This window comes from Musca vetustissima, unplaced genomic scaffold (genome assembly GCF_032173495.1).
Source record: "Musca vetustissima isolate MV318-11 ecotype Yass unplaced genomic scaffold, APGP_CSIRO_Mvet_v1 utg98651, whole genome shotgun sequence".
NCBI lineage: Eukaryota > Metazoa > Arthropoda > Insecta > Diptera > Muscidae > Musca > Musca vetustissima.
Genome location: NW_026888864.1, coordinates 58590 through 77194, shown reverse-complemented (window position 1 = coordinate 77194; position 18605 = coordinate 58590). Strand labels below are relative to the sequence as shown.

At 34.9% G+C, this 18605-nt stretch overlaps 1 protein-coding gene across 1 annotated transcript in view; it reads right to left on the bottom strand.

Moving 5' to 3' along the window:
- Positions 1-3124: 3124 nt before the first annotated feature.
- Positions 3125-18605, bottom strand: part of LOC133336650 (mucin-2) — a 37452-nt gene continuing 21971 nt past the window's right edge. Inside the window, exons 6-11 of the mRNA XM_061544929.1 lie at positions 17422-17671; positions 16121-16359; positions 15098-15166; positions 11520-11633; positions 5688-9005; positions 3125-5622 (exon numbers count right to left, since the gene is read on the bottom strand). Of these exons, the coding sequence (XP_061400913.1) occupies positions 3146-5622; positions 5688-9005; positions 11520-11633; positions 15098-15166; positions 16121-16359; positions 17422-17671 (6467 nt within the window). The 3' untranslated portion in view covers positions 3125-3145. The remainder of the gene's footprint in view (positions 5623-5687; positions 9006-11519; positions 11634-15097; positions 15167-16120; positions 16360-17421; positions 17672-18605) is intronic.

The following is an 18605-nucleotide window of genomic DNA, read 5'->3' as shown; positions in this document are numbered from 1 at the left end:
CTATAGTTTGCTTATGGACACTCGGCTTTAAATCCATGTTGATATTTTGTTAAAACTCAAATATTCTGATTTGTATTTTGTAGCGAAGGCAATCGTGAAATTTTTAAGATTTTTTTTTTTAATTTAAAAATATTAAGATTTTATTAACTTCATTCAAGAAATTATTAAAATTCACTTTATTTTATTTTTAAGAAAATCCATGAGATGGAACCCACACAAAATACAGTGAGCAGCAAAAGTCATGGTACCCCATACAAATAAATAAATATTCAGTTATTACTAAAAAAATGTACAAAATTTAAAACAATTATTTTTATTTTATGTATTCACTCCTATACTACAACAATGGAAAGTAATGTTTCATTTATTTGTTCCAACAAACCATAAACAAAATCGAGATCGTGTCAACTCCAAATTTTTGTACAGCATAAGTCATGGTACCCCTGGTCAGAGCAGATATTTCACATCATTTATGGGATAAAATAAAATAATAATAGGATAAAAAATAAACCGCGATCAGGCCGGCCCAGGAAGCTCAACATCAGAGAAGAACGAAAAATTGAATATATTATTTACAAAGATCCATTTACCAGCGCTCCTAAAATCGCAGCAGACTTAAAAGAATCATTTGGGAAAACAATTTCAGCAGACACATTACGTAGGTGCATCAAGAAGTGTGGATTCAATGCTCGCACTGCCCGCAAAAAAAAAAACACTTGTTAACAAAACAAACATAAAGAAGCGTGTCGACGCTCTTTGGTGGGGCGGAAAGGAAAGGCGAAGAGCTCAACCCAAGAATACTCGGAAAACAGTAAAGCACGGAGGGGGTGGAGGGGATGCATGTCTACAGTTGGTGTTGGCAATTTGGTATTCATTGAGGAAATAATTAATAAAACAGTTTACATGAATATTTTCGAACAAAATTTGAATCAAAGTGCTGAAAAACTCTACATTCATGCTAATTATTACTTCCAACAGGACAATGATCCAAAACACACTGCTATTGACGTTAAGAATTGGATCATATACAATACACCACACATGCTGATAACACCTCCACAGAGCCCCGATTTAAATCCGATTGAGCACCTATGGAATCATCTAGACAAACGAATCCGAAATCATACAATTTCCAGTAAGGCTCAACTCAAAGAAATACTTCTGACAGAATGGGGTAAAATGTCGTCAGACTCCACTAAAAAACTTGTATGAAGTTTTAAAACTCAAAGGATATCCTACCAAATATTAGGTCAATTTAATTGTAAAAATTAAGTAATATTAAATAATTCATTATTTTTCTCCATTGTTCTAAAAAAAAAAAATGAAATATTACTTTAATTTGTTGTAGTATAGGATTGAATACACGCAATAAAAATATATATTTGAAATTTTGTGAATTACATTTTGAGGAATTACTGAATATTTTTTGATTTGTATGGGGTACCATGACTTTTGCTGCTCACTGTATCTCCAGACTATTAACAGATGATTTTTGCATTCCATATAACTTCAAGAGTTGTTAGTTACGTCTTGAACATTTTTAAACAATATTCTGTTCGGCAATATAATAAGGAGGCTTATTTAATGTATCCACAGAAATTTCATAAATATTCCCTGGTAAAATTGAGCATTATCGAGTGGTCTTAAAGATTAGATATATAATCATTTTTTCAAAATTGTTGGAAACTTTTTGGTATTGTTTTCATTATAATTTTAAATTTTCGGAATATAGCAAAAAAGTACGAAAAATCAAGAAATATTTTTATATAACCATTAATCAGATCTTCAAGATTATTAAACAGGTCCTAAATTTGTCTGTAGTTCCAGATGAAATTTATGCATGAATATAATGAAGATGTATGTTTCGAAATTAGATTTAAAGGCAAAAGACTTATGTTTTGCATGAAGTTAGTACTTTCGGCCTATAGTGAAGGGCAAATGAGGGCTATAAGATCAATGAAAAGTCTATTTTTATGGACTTCATGAGGCTCTTTGGCGGTGGGTTCTTATATGTAAGTGGCAATATATTCCTACAATTCTTATTTCACATGTTTCACTATATCGAACCAAATTAGAGGGTTACATGTTGAAAGTTTAATATATTTTTATTAGAATAAATTCCAGTAGAATACAAAGAATTGGGTATGAACTCAGATATTCGTACCGGAACTACTTGAACTTTATTCGACTATTTTAATATTTTTCTTAGAAATGTACAATATCTGAAAACTATTTCAGATATTGTCTAGATAATATCTGAAATTGTTTTCAGCTTTTGTTCGAGATAGAGAAACATGTGTCTGAAGTAAATATAAAATTTAAAATATTTTATCGTAAATATTTCCAAAGCCAAAATTAAGCTACAAAAAAGGCAACAGAATATTGCAAAACAAAAAATAGAAATAATTACGAAAATCATAATGAATAACAAATTTGGATAAATACAACGAATTGATTTATGTTTTTTTGTTTATATGTACCTTTTTAATAGTTTTTGAACAAGAATTAGATTTAGAGAATTGACTGATTTTTGTTTGGGGGAATATCGAACAATGCTTTCTGTTACTGATTTGATTTTTGGTTGGACGCTAGTTTATGTAAGTGTTGCTAGTAGAGGTTGGTTGGTAGGTGGTGGTGCTTGTGTTGTGGCGTTGATTCTTTTTTTATTTTCTCAGTGTATTTTTCTTTTTATTTTTTTTGAAGAAGGCAATCAAATGTGAGTGTAACAATAGAACGAACGATCATAGAATTTTGAAAGATGAGTAAAATTTTGATTTCTTTTGAAAGCAATGCCCGCTTGCTTGATTTTGAAAATGCTTGTGACTTATATGACTACGAAAAAAATATATAAATATTGAATTTAATTCAATGCAAATGCAATAACACATAGCCGTTAGGTTTCATTGGTTTTTTTTTATGTAAAAAAAACGAAATGCATTAAATGCCTCTAGAATCCTTGGCAAAGACTTGAGGAGATTTGAGCAGGAAGTCTTCGGTTTTTCTACTTCCTCCAAACCTTTCAAACCCTTGCTGATTTCTCTTATCTGTGTAATATATACAACTACATACTACATGGTTTTTATTCCCCAAAATTATAATCCTACAGAGCTTCTCAAATTCCCTGGTATCCCTTAGCCTCACTTAACTACGCCTTCTTCCATCGACTAACTGAGGTTTCTCGTGATTGTCGAAAACATTCTGGGCTTTTACTGCTGCGCATATATATTTCCGGTGATTCTGTGACACGTGCCAAATCTCGATTTATTGTCTTCGAACTTAGAACGCGAGGACAGCGTACAGTCCATGGGCTACGGCGATTATCTTGTAGTGTCCGCAAAGATCTGGGATCTGCTACCTCGGAAGGACGATTAGCATTCGACCAGGTATTATAATAATCAGCATAGGATTTATTATTTTTGGTATCATTGGGTGTCATTGCTGGTGTCGAATCGACAGAGGTGTTCTCCAAAGAATCGAGTTCTTCTTCTAAAACTCGCTTGGCAGCAGCTTGTAATTTTTCCATGGGCAATTTACGCAAATGGGTGCTATCACTTTTCAGCAGCAAACTTTGCACCAATTCGCTGACCAATTGATCACTGACCACACATTGACTTGATGGCTGATCCATTATGGGGGAGGCTGGACTATTGGGTGTCGAAGGATTATCCGCATCAATACTGGTATTTTTGCGCAAAGGCAATGAGAGTCGCTCTCGCCTCTGCGACATGCTCTCAGCCTCACCCAAGGCCTTGGGATTTTGTTTTCGTGTGATGCTAACATTGTGCACCACCTTACGACGACTGGGCCTGAATTGGAATTCATCAACCACTTTATTTTCTCCATTATTATCCTCCAAAGTGTCAGGGTCATCTTGCAGCAATTTGAAGAGTCTCGAATGGGTTGCAGCTCTTTGATAGGAGGACATTTTCCTTAACTCAGGGAAGCTACCTGATTCTGTTTCAGTTTCGGAAAGTTTGTTCATATCTGTCACACCCGAATCATCTTCTTCCATTTCCGACTCAGAACGTTGGCTAGAACTGTTGCGTGACAATGAACTGCGTCGCATTGCAGAGCTATTAATATCCACCGATAATTTTTGATTATTAATACTATTACGTCGAGAGTCGGGTGCTGCTTCGGTACTGCTACTTGTCTCAAATACCGAAATGCGGTCGCGCACCGATACCTTACGTTCTTCATAGAATTTCGTAACCTCCAAATCGGGTAAGCCATTCGATAGACGTTTCAGTGTGGGTTCTACATAAACCTCAGGCAAATCTGTGCTAGGCGATTTGTCAGCCTTAAGTTCTTTAGATTTACCTTTGGGAGATTTACTTTTACTCTTGGCCTTGACTTCTTTTTTGGGAGGTTTCTTGACCTTTTTGCCTTCTTCCGACCCTTCTTCGTCTTCTTCTTTCTTTTCAGTTTCCTTCTTCGCCTTTGTGGGTTTTTCTGTTTGATTTTCCAATGGCGCCTTGTTTTCTTCCTTGGGTTCATCTACGGAATTTGTAAAGAAGGCCTTGGCATTTCTAAAGTTTTTACGTTTAGTCTCCAATTTATCATCGGCCTCCTTATCCATTGAGGTACTTCGGCTCTTTTCAATTTCAGCCCAAAAATCTGGTTCTTCATCGGCTTCGCTTTTGATTGTTGCAACCTCTTCCTGTTGTTGAGTTGTTTTGGGAGCCCATACGGAGGCCTTGACAGGTTCATGTACCGATGCTAAATCCATAACACTATTGTTAATATCTTCCTCTGGGTCTTGTGCAATTTCTTGGAATTCCTCAGCCAATTTTTTCTCCTCTTCGATTTGAGGATCTACAATCTCTGGTTCCTCACCCTTGTGGGCCTCTAAGGTAGCCCAAATATCAATTTCATCTTTGGCGGGTTCATCCGGCAGCTTGGCGGCAAAGGCTTTGGGTAGCACTGGCTTGGCGGGAGTTTCTTCGGAAGAGTTGCGGCGATCCCGTGATGCCCAAAATGAGGCAGCCCTTTCGAAAGTAACCTCAACACCATCCGGCAAACGATTGGCTTCAATTTCAGCCCAGAAATCAATTTCTTCATCTGTATCAACTTCTCGTGGTTCTTCGGGATATTTGAGAGGATCAAAGGTTTGCTCTTTTGGTTCCTCCTTAATTTTATCTTCACTCTCATTATTACTGAGTGAAGCTGTTGCTTCAATGGATTTTCGCCGCGTTTGCTCAATTTGGGCCCAGAAATCAATTTCCTCTTCTTCTTTTTCGTGTGGAGCTTCCTTTTTCAGTGTAGCTTCTTCGGTTTCTATAGGCTCTGGTTCCTGAGTATGCATTGTGGCTCTTAAGGCCTTGGCCAGCTCATCAATACGATGCCTGAGAACAATGGGAGAATAGAGAATCTCATTGATAGTTTCAGGTCGTGGCTTCTTTTTGGGTACACTTAACTGAGACCAGAAATCTGTGGATTCTTTGTCACGAGGCTCAGAAACCTTATTTGCTTCTGCAACCGAGGACCAGAAGGAATCCTTGGCTGTTTGCAGAGAATCCAATTTCTTGGAGAGATTTTTAACCGCCGGCAAATCATCATCATTACGATCTGCCCAAATATCCTCAATATCATCATCTTGGGTAGCTGTAGGAGACTCCAAAACTTCCAAGTTGGAAGTTTTTGGATTTCTGTCGATTTCTCCGGGACCTCCTCCTCTTCGATTTTACTATCCATTTGAGATTCCGTTTCATAACCCGATGATGATTTGGAATATTTATCCCAGTACATAAGTTTCGGTTTGCGGCGTATAACCAAATCATCATCCCGATCAGCCCAAATGTCATCGATTTCTGTGGTCTCAGTTTCTTCCTGCGTAGTTTGGGAGTCATTCTTGGAAGAGTTACTATCCCATGTGGAGGAAGAAGTTTCAGTCTCTTCCTTAAGGCTGGTTGAGAATTTGTTGGCAGTCTCTAGAGTTACCTCAGTCTTAGTGGTCGATGTTTTGTTGTTGGTAGAATATTTAGACCAAAAACTAGTGCGAGCTTTTAGATCATCTTTGAATTCGGGAACTTTGACAGCTTGGATCTTTTCGGTTTGGGAATTATTGGAAACTTCAGAGGATGGCTGAGATGTGATGGTATTTTGGAGAGAGTTTTGCGGTTTCAAATCAGACTTAAGTATATTTGACTCTGAGGAGGTATTTTGAGCCTTGATTTGTGGAACATTAAGGGTTTCGGACCTCTCTTTTTCGGCTTCTTTAGAGGCTTCCTGAGAAAGATTTGAGTTAATGATATTTTGCTGAACTTCATCCTTAGCTTCCTTTGCCTCTGTCAACCAAAAACTAGTGCGAGCTTTAAGATCATCCTTGATTTCGGGTTCCTTAGGGGTCTCCACTTTTACTTCTTGGGAATTATCGGTTGGCGGAATCTTATCCTTGGATTTTTGTGATTTCAACCCACTCTTAACTTTCTTTTTAGGCTTAGCCTCTCCATCTTTACCTTCAGGAGATTTAGGTTTCTTCACCTTTTTCTTTTCAGAAGTTTTTGTTACCTTTTTCGACTTCGACTCAGTTGTAGAGTTCGTTAATTCTTCTTCTGTGGAATTTTTGGAAACTTCTTGTTCAGAGGTGGACATGGAGGGAAGCGAGTCCTGAGATTCCAAATCATTTTTAATTTTATTTATCTCGGTGGCGATATTTTGAAGAGTGCGGTTTTTGTGCTCGGTTTTGGATTCGGGAACTACAGAATTGTCCATGTTTGGAGTTAGAGGTGAGGATTTCAAATCACTCTTAGCTTTATTGTCCTCCGTGGCGATATTTTGCTGTGCATCTGATCCGTTTGATCTCTCCTTTTGGGAGTTATCCCCTGTCGATTTCACTTCATCATTGCTATTCTGACTGGAGGGTTTACCCCAATAGTTGGCCGATTGTTCGGCAATTTTTTGTGCCTGCATTTTGGTGGCCATCAGCGTGGCAAAGAAATCAAAATTAGATGTGGATTTCATTAGATCGATTTTTCGATCATCCTCCACTTTCTTTTCCTCCTCCTCAGCCTTCTTTGATTCCTCTCTATTCTCCTCAATTTTGGCAATATTATTTGTCACACCTCCCTCCAATGTTTCACCGACAAATTTATTGCGCTTATTCAATGATAAAGAGAAGGAAACATCTTCCTCACTGGACTCAATTTTCGGTAGGGCTTCTTCGGGTAGAGGCATTTCTTCAATGGGATATTTAGCTGAGGTATTACGATGTTCCGAATCCATGGATCCAGAACGTGAAGATCTGGGTAGGGAAATGGTTACGCTAACATCACATGAATCATCATCCTCATCATCTTCCGCATCGGAATCTGTTTCCACAGTTGCCACACTAAAGGCCGGGGGTTTCTCATTGGAGATTTGACTCTTCGAAGGTTCCTCCACAGAGGAATTGCCAACCACCACGGTGGTTATGGGTGTCTCATCCTGGGTCAATTTGGCAAATGAAAATTTGAGAGGAAGACGAACGGTTACAGAATTTGTTTCCTCTTCAGGACTGGCTGCTTTTTCTTCACCTTCACTTTCTTGGGAATCTTCCTCAATACATGGCTCCATTTCTTTGAGGTTCTGGCAGGGTTTATTACCATAATCACTGGACTTTTCATAGTCACTTTCTTCCTCATAGATCACACTGAGATTATCCTCCACAATAAATTCTTCACATTCCGATTCGGCTTCATGGTCTTCCAACTCAACCTCCTCTTCGATTTCCTCTTCCACTTGCTCCTCATCCTGGTGTTCGTAGACGAATTCAATTTCCTCGATGTCCTCATCAAAGACATCACTTTCACCATCTGCCGTGGTCGCATCGTCATCATCATCTTCGGAATCTTCCGAATCTTGCTGCAAATCAAGTTGAGGATTCTTGAGATTATTATAGACCTGGATATTGGCCACTGAGCGTATGGCCTGTAATGGCACCGAACCTTCTTTACACATACGGGTGTCATATTGTTTGGTGGTGGCATCAGAATCTACCGAAGATTCTGAGGATTCGGAATCAGTATCCTCTTCCTCGTATTCCTCCTCAACCATGGATATGTGTACTGGCGAAGTATTATCCTCGGGAGATTTTTGTTCAAAATATTTCTCATAAGACTTCTTTGCGTTCTGCATAGAATTCAAATTATTTTCCATGCCGTGCTGGTGGGGAGACATATTCTGCAAATGTTTGGTCAAAATATCCACAATTGAACCCTCCGCTTGCTTGTTGGGTAACGATTTTTCACTTGTCACATCTTCAATGTCCAGAGAATCGCTGTGTTTTGGAGGTTTTTCTTTTTCGATTTTGATGTGGTGCTGCATTATGACCTTGGAGGGTACATCATCGGTACTGGGGGTAATAATTATGTCGGGTAACACGGAACTGGCCCTGCTTGAGCAAGCTGAGGATTGACTATAACTGGGAGCCACAGGGTAGGGATATGAATGATAGGGTGGTGGAGGTGGTAAATAGGGGGCATACACATTCTGGCCCTCAAACTCTGTGGAGCTGGAGGGAGTTTGGGGGAATGGTGGAGGTGGTGGGGGCATGGGGTAATAAGGATAATAATAGGGATAAGGTGGATAGCCAGGATGCTGATTTTGCTGTGACTCGCCATTGGGTGTTGGTGTGGCCGGTGGCGGAGGTGGTGGCATGGCATAGGGGTAATACCAATTGGGGTTGGTATTGCCACCTGACTCACTACCACTTTGTGATGAAGGTCCCGGTGAAGGGGACATGGCATGCACAAATGGCCATATTGGATTACCAGCACTATCACAGGCTGGTGGCGGAGGATACCAGGGATATCCATAGGGATAAGGATACGGGGCATAACCTAACGGAGCTTGTGTCGGTGGTGGTGTAGGACCTGAGCTAATGGAATCTACCGAACCCAACGATGACAAAGATGTCGAATTAATCGGCTCGGCCGAAGAAGTATTACAAGATTCTATATGAAAATCGGACTGTGTGGACTCATCATTCAAATCTTCATGAACCTCTCCGTTGCTATCGTTACACTCTACAGAATTTTTTTCTTCTAGATCACCTAATTAAATTTTTTTTCAAAATTGATTTCATTTTTTGACGCCATTTTTTTATTTCGTGTTATTTTGTTTCGATATATGTTTGTGGTGTTTTTATTTGGATTTTTTTTTATTTTGGTGCGAAAAAATAATTGTACAGCGCAGTGGAGGGGGAAAAAGAGACAAGAGAGAGAAAAAAAGAAAAAATGATGAAACATTTTAATCGATGATGAATCAGTTGTTTGGACACAATACGATAACGATACCAAAATTTTGACAAATGAAAGAAAATTTTTATGGGCGAAATGTGTGAAGAAACGAATACGAAATTTTTGGTGAAGGTGGGAGGATTTAATTGGCTTCATGGGTTTCTATGAAATCTTGTGAAGGTGGGTGGAGGACTGTGGGTGAACATGGTAATGCGGATCATCATGTGTGTATGTTTTTATGATCGGAATGAAGAAAGCCGATGTTTTGATTTTTAATCCATTTAGGATGATTTTTCTACAATTTTTTTATATGATCACTATATTCCAATTGAGTTAGGACCAAGTTACACCCATGATTTCTTGTATATTTTATCGTTCAACTTTTAACAAACCCGAACTGTTATTTCATTTTATATGGATCGAAAGTATATACAAAATATTTTGTATTTTGACTCCTCTGAGCCAGACCTATATGGTGACGAAAATTAAATATTGTCGAACACATTTTATGATTTCCATTACAAACAATATATGACTAAGACCGAAGGTCTCCGTTTTCCCTTAGGGGCATATTTCAAGCATAGGAGCATATTTCAAGTATTTATGACTTCGAATTCAGCCCTTTTCATATACCAGTTCTGTGTATTTTCTTACTGATCATCACTAAGTATGTGATTGAAATTAAAAACCCCCCGAATTTAGGATTCTGACTCCTCTGAGTTAGGTCTAAAAGGTGAGAGGATGATAGGAGGTCACAATTTTCCTTTAGGAAAATGTGTTTCAAGTCTTTATGACCCAAATGCCGAATTTAGGATTCTGACTCCTCTGAGTTAGGTCTAAAAGGTGAGAGGATGATCGGAGGTCTAAATGTTCCTTTAGGAAAATATTTTAAAGTCTTTATGGTCCAAATACTGTCCTCTTCATATTCCAGAGACGTATTTCTAATATTATTTTGTACAAAAATGTTTCAAATTTATTCGGTCTAAATTTTCCGGTTTTTCTAGTGACGCAAATATTTTCCTCTTCATATTCCAGTTCGGTGGTTTTTTCATTACAGTCTCGAATCATGAGGAAAACAAACTTCAAACCTGAGTATTTTCACCACAGAGTATCAGAGCTTGGGGAAACACAAAATTCAAACATGAGTATCAGTTATTGACCTCAAAAAAGTATTTCTGGCCTAGACCTGATAAATTTTTTTAGGTCTTGAAATTTTCTCTTTATTCTGAGAAGTAGTTTTCGTATGATTTTGTAGATAAATCGTTCAACTCTGATTTTCTCATAGAAAAATATTAATTCGAATAAGAAAATGAGATTATTCTTTGTCAATTTTTTAATTAGCTACACGACAAATAAAATATTTAATTTCAGATTAGTCTGTCTCCGAAGAACTGTACCTACCGTAATGTTTAAATTTATTATCAGTAATTTTCGATTTTTGGAATTTGATTATGTTTAAATATACATCAGAATAGATTTTTTCTCCATGCTGGTTTCAGTCAAACCCATCTGTATAATATTGTTATTTTTTAAAATAATAAAAATAACATTTAATTACAAACATGCAAATAAATCATAGATATTGTTTGTAGTAAAACTTTTAGTACAACTTAAAAAAATAATAAAAATCGATCCCAAATGGATTAATAATCGAAAAAAAATAAATAAAATAAAAATGTTGGCATGAGCTAAACATGAAAATGATATAAATATCAATTTTAATATTATATAGTATATAGAAAACAAATTAATAATTAATAAGAAAAAAATATATATTCAAATTATAAAAATAATTAGCAAACTTAAAGAAAAATTTTTTGTTGCATCGATTTCTTTTAAAAAAAAGGTGAAATTTTCACTTTTTGTGAGAAAGTTGGCCAAGAAGTCTTGACTCCTTCTCTGTCACACTAAACTAACCTAAACTTATTTAATAATAAAAATAATAATATATAAAAAGTGTAAATAAATTATATAAAACGATTTAAAAAAATTAAAGAAAAGATAAGACAAAAGTTATGATGAAGAAAAAATGAGCGATATTTACAAATGAGCAAAATTAATATTTTTGGTGAGTGTTGGTTGTTGATATGTAATTGGGTGGGTGGGGGAAAAAGTGTTTTGTTTTTTTGGTATGTGAACGAAATTTTATAGAAGAAAATAGATTTTACAAAATGTTTATAAATTTAAATTTAAAATTGTTGTTGGTTTTATAAGAGGATGGGATAAATTGTGTTTGGAGGAATTATGTTTTTTTTTAATTTAATTTCTTTGATTTTTTTGACTTAGATTTCTAAAACTTACCAGCATTTTCTGGCTGTGTCATGGCTTGTAAAATTTTAAATGATCGACTTGGTATAGCGCTACCGGTATATTTTTTCGGTTCGGGTACATGTTGTTCACTGGGTGGTATATAATCTAAAATTTGAAGGATAACAATTTTTTAAGGCTATATTCAAGACGTTATACAGACAACATTTATATATTAAGATATTTTATAGAGCGTGGGAGAATTACTAACGATGAGATATATTTTGGAATTAAAAAAATATATTTTAACACCACTAGTTTTCAAAAAAGTATTGGATTTTTATTAATTATAAATATGTAAAAAAATATTAGCATTCAAGACCTACCGATTTTTGTTTCTTACGTTCTTAGAGAGGCTCGCCTCACAAATAAGTCAATAGTTTGTCAGTATTGGGAAATGCATTACTCAGAATCTGATGAATTCCAAAACGTCTGCAGAGAAACATATTATCTTAGGCTATAAATCCATGCATTTTCTATTAATTTTACATTTCTATAAGGGACATATTATTCATCAGGACATCTTTATATAAACAATGAATTACTTTTTAAGGGCTTTTAAGAGGTCCGATATGAGAGAAATACTAAAATATGTTTAGGGGTCTATATATGTTAGTATAAATCCGAATATATATAAATCCGCAGATAGCTACATTATTTTCTAGGTTACGATATGTTCTTTAGATTGTTATTTTGTAGAAATATGTTTCAAATCCTAATTGTTGTTTCATTTTATATGGATCGAAAGCATAGAATACATATTTTGTATTCGGAATCCTCTGAGTTGGTCCCATAAGGAAATTCTAAGGTAAGAAAATTCTATATTGTTGAAAAAATTTCATTTCGGGAGAAATACTAAAATATTTTAGGGGTTATATATAGATATTAATATTACGAAATATTGACCAGGCTCGGAACAGAAAATTACAGATCGGTGATAGTTGTGAAGAGAATCACAATATGAAGTTTTTGATCTCTAAAATTTCCGACAAAGTTAAGAAAAATTGTTTCTCAGTTCTGAGAATATTTTTTGATTATTATTTTGTTTAAATGTGCTGCAAACCCCAATTGTTGTTTCATTTTATATGGTTCGAAAGCATAGCATACATATTTTGCATTCTGAATTCTTGTGGAAAAATTCAAATTCGGTTATGGTCGAAATATTCTCAAAACTTAATTATTGTTTCAAATTATATGGATCCAAAGCATTGAATACATATTTTGTATTCTAAATCTTCTGAGTCGATTTCGATTTGCGAAGTATCATCTTCCCATCTCTAGAACTTTAAGGCACATATTCATCAGTACATTTTTTATATGAAAAAATGTCTTAGTTTTCGTGCCGGATATGAGAGAAGTACTAAAATATCTTAAGATGTCTTCTAGCGAAATATTGCCCAGGCTCAATATAAAAATCGGTAGAAAGTAAATATTGCCTTCTTCGCTCACTGGCTTTTTAATAAAGTTGTAGAAGTTCCATTTCGAAGGATATTTTCTATAGAAGAAAAATCAGTAATGAGAATTTTTATATGAGAAAACATCTACTACTCCTGAGGATGAATGTGCATCCTCAAGCACTGATAAATTTTCTCAATACACTAGTTTCATACTAAGGTCTTGAAAAATTCATGCTCATGTCCTATGACTTTTCAAGGATATAACAGTTTCGGATTGTAATATAAATTACCGAATAAAATCCTTAATTTTTATGCTCAGGTCCTTTTGACTGTTTATGGATAAATTAATCAATGAGGATATCTTCTATTGAAAAATTCTATAGAAAAATTATTTCTTTGTCCCTGAAGATTTTTTGTGACAAAATGTTCCTTTAGAAAAATAATCAGATCCTGAGGATTTTTCCTATTGAAAAATTTAAGCTCATCTCCTGAGATATAATATCAAAGGTGTTTTTCATTGACAAAAATTTATTCTCTAGACCTGAATAAGTTTTCTAAATTGGAGCAGAATATCTTGTTATATTAGTGCCGACTTAGCGATGGCTTTCTGTTGAAACCACAATAGAGATATTTATTGTTTGAAATAGAGCTCTAAAATTTTGCACAGACATTTCTAGTACTTTGTATCGGAACACAATTTGGTATAGTCCCCATATGACGCTACCGACCAATATTCGTTATTTTTGGTATGTTAAGCACACTTTCCACCGAATTAGCTGAAATTTTGGTATTTTTAGTTCTCATTGTATAGTAAATCTCACTTCCAAAAATATCAAGATTGACTCAAATTTCTGGGTAACCTCCATATAACTGCTCCCCATTATTCGGAACTTGTGGGATCTTGGTCAAGTTTTTTTAAACGAATTGGATGTAATTTGTACTTTGAATTTCCATTGGGTAGCAAATCTCCCCATCAAAAATTGACCATATCTAATCTACTTTTTAGGATAAACCCAACACTTAACGACCTCCATTTTTTGGAATTTTGGGTACGTTTTCAACCGAATATGGTTTAATTTGGTTCTCATTGGGTGTCAAATATTCCTACTAAAATTTTGCCATGGAATAGTCCGCTATTTGTGAAGGTTCCGAACAATTTCAGGTATTTTGAAATGTCAACCTCATGTTGGAGGGTATAAAAATTTCGTTCAGGCCGACCTTAACGACGTTTTTACTTATTTTTTTGGTTTTTCCTACAGATCACAAAATTACTGGTCGTAGAGACTATTTAAATAGTTATCGATGACAATATCCTGAATTTATTACCACACCAGATATCCGATTTATAGAATATTTTACAATCTTTGAGAATATTTTACAATCTTAGAGATCATAATAAGGTAGCCTCTCGTAAAGGACTAAAACTTAGTATTTTAAGGCAGACCTTCAGATTATTTTGTACGATATATAAATGACATTATTTTTAAGAAAATAGGGTTTCCCACAATAAATAAGGCCTTATATTTATTGAATTGAAGAAAATCTTTGAAATTTTTTAGAAGGACCTAAGGAGCAAGCAAAATATTTTATTAAGAGCCGCTAGGGTTCTAAGTGCCAGTTTCAGAATGTTATCGATCTTTTACGATTATTATCGATAACGATAACACATTTTGTAACCCAGAAAAGGGTGTAAAAGAGCGAAGAAAGTACAAGTCTGTTTTTAAATATTGGAAAAAATATTTCAGAAGTAATTATGTGGAACCTTTTGTGGAACATCCAAAGTCTCTATTGACTAACTACATCCATGGTCACTATCCCCAATGTCGCTATTGACTCACTATCGACTTTCGAATGTCTATATGAAACATTGAGTTGTCAACAGCCGGTCAACTTATAGTAGTACTGGATACAATGTCAATAGGGATTCACTATTGACATTTCATACAGGTTATTATCCACTCTTTCTGGGGAATAATTTGTCGAGGATTGTCAGAGCTATATTTTATGGGAAAATCTGTTTGGGGTCTTTAAGAGTATGAGTCAGGGATACTCAGCGATGTTTTGAAAATCGAATGATTCTACTTTGGACATATTTTTGGGCTATATTAAATGACTATTTGAATATAGAATACATTCATTCACATCTACAATAGATAGAGAAATTTGTATAATTACCATTATTGGTGTTGTAAAATGGTCGTGGCTGTTGATTGAATTGAGAAGGCGTTTGTGGTGTGGTATTACCTGAAAATGAGAAAAAAATCGGAAATTAGTAAAAAATCGACTTTAAAGAATAATTTTTATTAAATTTTGCAATCTTTCAACCAAAAATGTTTAATTTCTATTTTATTTAGTCCTGTTATTTGTGTTGTTGTTTATTAAGTTAAGTAGTTTTAATTAAATATTAATTATTATTATTTTTTAGTAAATCATTAAATTAAGTTTTATTTTAACCTTATCATCATTAACTTTGGTAATTTTTAGCAGCCAAGGCTTTCCCAATAAAACAGAACTGTAAGCTTATTTTTTTTTTTTAATGAGAAGCTATGGAAATGAAATGAGAACGAAATAGGGTTTTATAAAATTAAACTATGGACTTAATAAATATATAAACTCACTAACTAACAGGCAAACTAAACTAGGGAAATTAAACTATTGAATTTTATCTAATTTGAAAAGGTTTTTATAACTCGAACGAAAGGTAAACAGTAGTACCAACACATTTAGGAGCATTAATAACCAAAATTCGTATAAATCTTTTTTCAAAATTCGAAAAAAAAAACGAACGAAAGTAATATAGTTGGGCAATCTCGTTCCTGAAGCGGTTCAATATTTTCTCTTTACTACGTAAAGGAACTAGGTCATTTATTTAGTTCCATAGTTCCTTGCAGTTGAATCGTTCATTGGTACTCGATCAATGAACGATTGGTTCAAAATGAACTAGTTGAACTAGAGCAAAATGGAACGACTGGGGCAAAATGAACTTGATGAACGAAAGAATCGGAACTAGTGCCGATCGTTCCTTTTGTAGAATAGTTCCTTTGAACTAGTGCATTTTGTGGAGAGCTTTCGTTCGTCTTTGCAATTCGTTCGATTTATAGAACCATATATTTCTCTCTCTCTCTATTTGTTCCTCTCTTTCCCTCTCTCTCAATTTTTATATTTTTTTCTGGTTTTCTCTCCGTCTGACATTCTTACCTTGTTCTTGTCCAATTTTCATGCGTCGCATTTGCTCAACAGTTGGACTATTGCGCGCCTGCTGAGCGCTCATCTGCCGGGCAAATGTCGGACGCTGTAACTGTGGTTCGGCATCCATATAATTATCATTACGTTGTTGCTGTTGTCCTGACTCATCGTTAGTGCCATCATCGATAGTGTCTGTGATTTTTTGCAAAATTCTAAAAGATTTCGATTGTACGGGCGGTGTACGCAGATCGCTAGAATTAAGAAGGTTTAGTTGTTTTTTCGTTTTAATGAGGATGAATGAGTTTTTAGGACGATATATGTCAATGTTGTTGTTGTAAGAAAGAAAATATGAAATTAAAGATTAGATTTCCAAGTCCCAAAGCAAGGTTTTTTATAATACCAACAACAAATAAGAAAAGGTTAGTCAAGCATTTTTTTTTGTTAGAAGCCAACGAAAAAAAACTTATTTTTGAAGGGGGAATTTTAGGTTTTCTACGAAGAAAAATCGACGAATGTCCACATACATTTAAATACAAGAAATTAGCACGGATACATATAGACTCGATCGAAGAATGTGGGATTTTTTTTTCTATAGGATAAAAAACTTAGAACCTAAGGAAGATTTTTTTAAAGGAAAAAAATTCCTCAAGATTTGAGGATGATTTTCTCTATTAAAAAATTATTCAGGACCTTAGGGCATCTTTTTTCTAAAAAAAATACCTCCAGACAAGAGGACGATTTTTTATAGAGGATGACATTTTTCTATAGAAAAAAAATCCTCAGGTTCTGAGGATGACTTTTTTTTTATAGAAAAAATTCTTCAGATCCTGAGGACGACAGGTCCTTAGGATGACTTTTCTATATAGAAAAAATCCTCAGGACCTGAGGATTTTTCAGAATCTGATGTTTTTTCTAATGAAAAAAATCATCAGGATCTGAGTCTTCTTCTGACGACTATTCTACCACACCTCCGATTTTATAATGAATGAACGGACACACACACACACACGAACACACACTTCACTTTGCCAATTTCGATATCAAAAACTTAGAAAAAATATGTGTTCTGCTACCTGAGTCGATTTTTTCGAAATCTGATCTCAGCCTCAAGTGGACAGTCGTGTACTATGAGATTATAATCCCCACTTGGAATAGGTAAAGTAGGAATACAAATATTTTTCGGACAGCATATTTACAATAAAATAAAAAAAAATAGAAAGCCATTAGTAATACAAGTTAAAAGCTTCAAAGTAATAAAAAAGCTTTAAGGCCTTAAAATAGAAACAAATTGAAAATCTCAAATAAATACTCACTTTTGTATAACGATGGGTGCCTTGGATATGGGTCCTCGGGTACCATCACTACCCTCCATGGCAATCGGCACGATATGGGTGCGAGCATTGCCAGTTTGTTGTTGTTGCTGCTGAACCATACGTGGAGCATTTAATTGTGGTTGTTGCATTGGTGGCGACATAACCCGTTGCGCGGGGGTTTTTTGCACACCGAAATTATTATAACCCTGATCCACAAATTGATTTGGTGTACGCATAACATAACCAGGAGCTGGAAAGAGGTAATAAGTGGGTTAGTTGTTGTAGAATATTTGATGATCAAGGTCTTTTCAAGGCCGATTTTAAATCCTATGACCCTAAGGATCCATTTTTCTATATATCAACGCTGGATCGACAAAAAAATACCTTAGACAATTTATTGAAAAAAAAAATGGTAAGGACGATCAATTTTCTAGTTTTCTTTTCTATCAAAAATCTTTAGGTCCTGCGGATCTATTTTTTCATATGGAAATGTAGGTCCTTAGGATTTTTCTCTAAAACCCCAAAGGCAATCGATTTTTTCTTTCAGAAATAAATTCTTAAGACCTTATATCGATTTCTAGCTCCCACCAAAAAATCCTCATGTCTCGAGGAATAAAATCCTATAGAAAAAATCCTCAGGTACTGAGAATCTATGGAAGAAAATCATGGGAATATTTTTTTCTTCAAAAAAAAAAAAAAAAAATCCTTAGATCTTGAGCATCGATATTCCCAATAGAAAAATTCGTTAGGTCATGAGAATCGACTTCTTATAAAAAATTAGGACTTGACAATCTTCAGGTCCTGCGGATAGTTTTTTTTAATACAAAGAATATCCTTATATCTTGAGGGTCCATATGTCCAATAGAATAACTCCTCGGGTCCTGAGGAAAATTTTATTTTTATAAAAAAATTTCAGGTTCTGTGGATCGATTTTTAGTATAGAAAACAATCTCAGGTCCTGAGGATCATTTTTGTTTAGTAGAAGAACATCTAAAAGCCGTATGGAAAAAATCATTATGACCTCAGTGTCGATTTTTCTCAAGTCCTGATGATCAACTTTTTTCTAAAGAAAAAACACCTCAGGTCCTGAGAGCATTTTCCAAAGAGAAATGTTCTCATAACCCGATGATTAATTTTTTCTGTAGATAAAATCCTTAGGTACTGATCTCTTATAAGAAAGAGGA